This window comes from Microtus ochrogaster, unplaced genomic scaffold, assembly GCF_000317375.1.
Source record: "Microtus ochrogaster isolate Prairie Vole_2 unplaced genomic scaffold, MicOch1.0 UNK1, whole genome shotgun sequence".
NCBI classification, from domain to species: Eukaryota; Metazoa; Chordata; class Mammalia; order Rodentia; family Cricetidae; genus Microtus; species Microtus ochrogaster.
In genome coordinates this window covers 37,485,194-37,489,345 of record NW_004949099.1, presented here as the reverse complement: position 1 = coordinate 37,489,345, position 4,152 = coordinate 37,485,194, and the positions used below count along the sequence as shown (strand labels likewise).

The window sequence follows — 4,152 nt, the reverse complement described above, 5'->3', positions numbered from 1 at the left end:
TGATGAGGAATAAGGAAGTGGACTAGCTCAGAAGGAAGAGGGAATCTTGTCGTCTAGGGAACTGCATGTTGATATCCTAAGAGCTGTGTGTGTGTGCGTGTGTGTGTGCACGTGTGTGTGCGTGCTTGTGTTACACTTGTGTGATGGAGGCAGAGGCAACAGGTAGAGAGGAGGTGGGCCAATAAAGCAAGTCAACTGAAGCGATCTCATCCGAATTCTGTCATGATGCACGTGACTTGACCAAAAATTGCCAAATCTGGACCTTACCACCTCAGGCCCAGCCCACTTCAACTCTGTTCAAACATTCAAACAAAATAAAAATCTATATCTACATCTAGAGATAAAAATAATTACATACATCTAGACAAATATATGTATTTTTGCTTTGTTAATTTTTTATAAAAATTTCAATAAGAATGATATATGCTTATTATATAAAAGTTACCAGTAGAAAACAAGAGAAAATTAGTCAAAACCACTCCACCTAAAGCAACTTCTGTTTAGTAATTTTTAGAATACTTTTAGTTAAACCTATTTATTTATTTTTAAAGATTTCATTTATTTGTAGTTTGTACATATGGGTGTTTTGCCTGCATCTATGTATGTATACATGTGCATACAGTGCCTATGAAGGCTGGAAGAGGGTGCAGGATACCCCAGAACCAGAGTCACAGACATTGTGAGCTTCCATTTTTTTTTTTTTTTTTTTTTTGTGGTTTGGTTCTGAACCTGGGCCCTCTGGAAGAGCAGCCAGTGCTCTTAATCTCTGAGCCACCTCTCCAGCCCCTAGACTGTTTTTAATGGTAATTTGAACTGTGCATTGGGTTTGAAAAGTAGAATCAACCATATTTAGATCCCACCACCTTTATTTACTTATTTGTTTTCCAGACAGGGTTTCTCTGTGTAGCCCTGAGTGTTCTGGAACTCACTCTGTAGATCAGGCTACCACGGACTGGCTATTTTTTTTAAACTTGGAGATGAGATCAAGGCTGGTCTTGAACTTATGGTCCTTCCTCCTCGGGCTCCCGAGTGTCTGGGATTTAGGTGTGTGTCACTTGCTCAGCTTGGATCCTGCTGGTTTTCACCACGTTGGCCATAGAGCATCTTCACTCTCAGCCCTAGCTAACTTCCTTCCTTCCTTCCTTCCTTCCTTCCTTCCTTCCTTCCTTCCTTCCTTCTCTTTTACGCTACCCATCCTCTATTCTCGCCAAACTCTGGCATTTTATTTTTGTCTTTCACTGCAAGTCACCCCAAATCTTTCCTACAAATTAAAGAGTTCATCTTCTCAGGCTGGCAGTGCCCTTGGTGATGGGGGCCTCAGGAACGTGTGTGAACTGATGATTTTACCTTCGCCGAAGCAGGTCTTCCCCAGGGACGGGGTCTGTAAAGCTGGGGGGATCAGAAGGGGGCATGGATGATGAGGTAGGTCTCCAGGGCAGCAGAGAGGTATCCCTGAGAGCATGCTGGGAGGGATGCAGCAGAGAGCATGCTGGGAGGGATGCAGCCTCAACCAAGAACCAGCTGTGGCACTTCCGCAAGCCACCGTGTCTTTCTGAGCTTCAGTTTCTTCATTGTGAGACATGGACGATGGTTAATGCACCCTTTGCCAGCGCCGTGCCTGGATTAGGTGGATAACAGGTGATGGCCTTGGCACACAGTGGACAGAGGGTGAAGAAGGAGGTATCATTTCATTGCGTGTACTTGTGGTAGGTGCTGAAGCCAACGGTGTCGCATGTTTGATGGTCCACATAAGGGTCTCTGGAGTATTTCTGAGACACAGTGCAATTAAAACCCATTCGTTCACACTCCGTCTGGACAGAAGACGAGACGATTGCTATTCCATAAGTAAGTGCAGAAAAAACCGTCAATAGTTGAGGTAGGGGATTCGAAAAGACACACGCGGTGACACTGCCAGGTTTATCTGTGCATGCTTGGAATCCCAGTGTTTGGGTGGCGGAAGCCGAATCACTGTCACGAGTTTGAGGCCAGCCTGGGTGAAATCCTGCCTTGAACAAACAAAATGATGTTCTAAGCAAACGTTGCTTAGCCATATGTGCAGGCTACCCTGGTACAAAGCCCGGGAAAACTGAAGGTGAGAAGGGACAGTGGGTGGTGCTGCTGATTTGGGATGGTGTAGGTTCAGGGGAGGAGGCTTCCTCTTGGGTGGTGGTTTGAAGAATCAGTGACTTAAATACGGTTCCCTGACCCTAAGTGGATCCTCGGACCTCCACAGTGCTGGTCCACTGCTCAGGTCCCCTGGGGTCAATCTTTACCTTCCATTACCGTCTTGATCCAACCCACATAGTTGAGTACTTTGGTGTAGAAGCCATACCCCTTACCACACCCGACGCCCCAGGATACAATGCCTGTGGCCACCCAATGAAGAGTACGATTGTCCCACACCACGAAGACGCTGCCACTGTCCCCTTGGCAGACACTATTCATCTGAGTCTCGTCCCCAACACAGAACATGTTCTCAGAAAACACCTCAGTCCGCTGCCTCTGGCGGAGCCAGGCTTCACAGGCCTCCCTGGGAGCTACAGGCAGCTTTGAGTATTTCAGCTTTGTCGTTAACCAGCCCATCTCCACACCAAACCCACTGACATAGCCCCACAGGCCGCTGTGGTAGAGGGTCTCATTGTCAGGCAGACAGATTGGGAGGACGTTGGGGCCCAGGGGGACACTGTGCTGAAGCTCAAGGAGGGCAATGTCCCCGTTGAAGTTGTGGGACTCATACTGGCGGTAGTCTGGGTGAACCACGACCCTCCGGACAGGATGGTTCCCTAGTTTCAGCAGCTCGCCTATGTCTGTGTGACCGAGAAACACTTCCACACTCTGGTTCTTTCTGAGATAGACGCTGTCCTTGGGGTAAATGGTATGGGCAGCAGTCAGGATCCATCTGTCACCCAGCAGGGCTCCGCCCCCACGACCGTAAATACTGGTGAAGGCTTGCCAAGGGAAGTTGCCCAGCTTAGCTGGGGAAGAACCAAAAGTCTTCGGGTTCTGGACAATGGGGATGACGGGTCTTCCACAGACTGCAAGAGAGGAGAGGGAAGGAGAGCAATCAAGAACTGCAGGATATTAGAGACGTGTGAGGTGCTGTGGTAGGTGCAAAGAGACTGCCAGGTGCGAGGAGGCTCCAGGTGCAAGGAGGCTCCCAGGTGCGAGGAGGCTCCCAGGTGCGAGGAGGCTCCAGGTGCAAGGAGGCTCCAGATGCGAGGAGGCTCCCAGGTGTGAGGAGGCTCCCAGATGTGACTCCTCAGAGGGCTAGGACCTTCCAGGTGTGTACATCACAAGCACTGATGTGAGCAGTGAATTAATCTTACATCATGGAGCACAAATCCTGCATGGAATGGGACAGTGGGGCCTTCCCTCCCGCCTTAGACATCATAGAAGCATTCCTTAGCTCTCATAGGGCTATCTCTGGTTCGAATTTTATTATCAGTGCTTTTTGCCTATTTTCTGTGCCACTCCTTGACTCCCAACATCTCCCACGCCACCCACTTCTCAACCCAGGCTCCCCTTTGTCTGTTCTGTGGATCACATTTAGTTAGGGGGCAGTACTTTTGTTTGAAAATATGGATTTCACCCAGGCATGTTGGTATAGGCTTTAATACCAGAATTTGGGAAACAGGCAGAAAAATGAGAAGTTCAAGAACATCTTTGACTACAGATTCTAGGGAGTTTGAGGCCATTCTGGTATATAGAGATAGTTTCAAAAAAAGAAAACAAAAACAAAAAAAAACCCTCAAAACCACCACCACAATCACCGCCACCACCAAAAAAAAAACAAAAAACAAAAAACAAAAACAAAAACAAAAAAAAACCACAGAAAAAGAATGAAGTGCTGTTATAATGTGGATGACCTTGAAAGCCTTATGCTAAGGTGAGAATCAGCCAAAAAAGACTCAAAGTGTGATTCCATTTGCATGCAATGTCCAGAATGGACAAATCCATAGAGGTAGGAAGTAGATTAGTGGTTGACAGGGCAAGTGTGTGTGTGCTTGTGTGTGTGCATGCGTGTGTGCATGTGTGTTTGTGTGCATATGTGTGTGCATGTGTGTATGTGTGCATGTGTGCATGTGTGCATGTGTGTATGTGTGCATGTGTGTATGTGTGCATGTGTGTATGTGTGCATGTGTGCATGTGTGC

General features: G+C 47.5%; 1 protein-coding gene across 1 annotated transcript in view; it reads right to left on the bottom strand.

Annotated features, from left to right (window-relative positions):
* Positions 1-1,168: 1,168 nt before the first annotated feature.
* C1rl (complement C1r subcomponent like) overlaps positions 1,169-4,152 on the bottom strand; it is an 18,946-nt gene continuing 15,962 nt past the window's right edge. Inside the window, exon 6 of the mRNA XM_013352928.2 lies at positions 1,169-3,035. Coding sequence (XP_013208382.1) covers positions 2,263-3,035 — 773 coding nt within the window. The 3' untranslated portion in view covers positions 1,169-2,262. The remainder of the gene's footprint in view (positions 3,036-4,152) is intronic.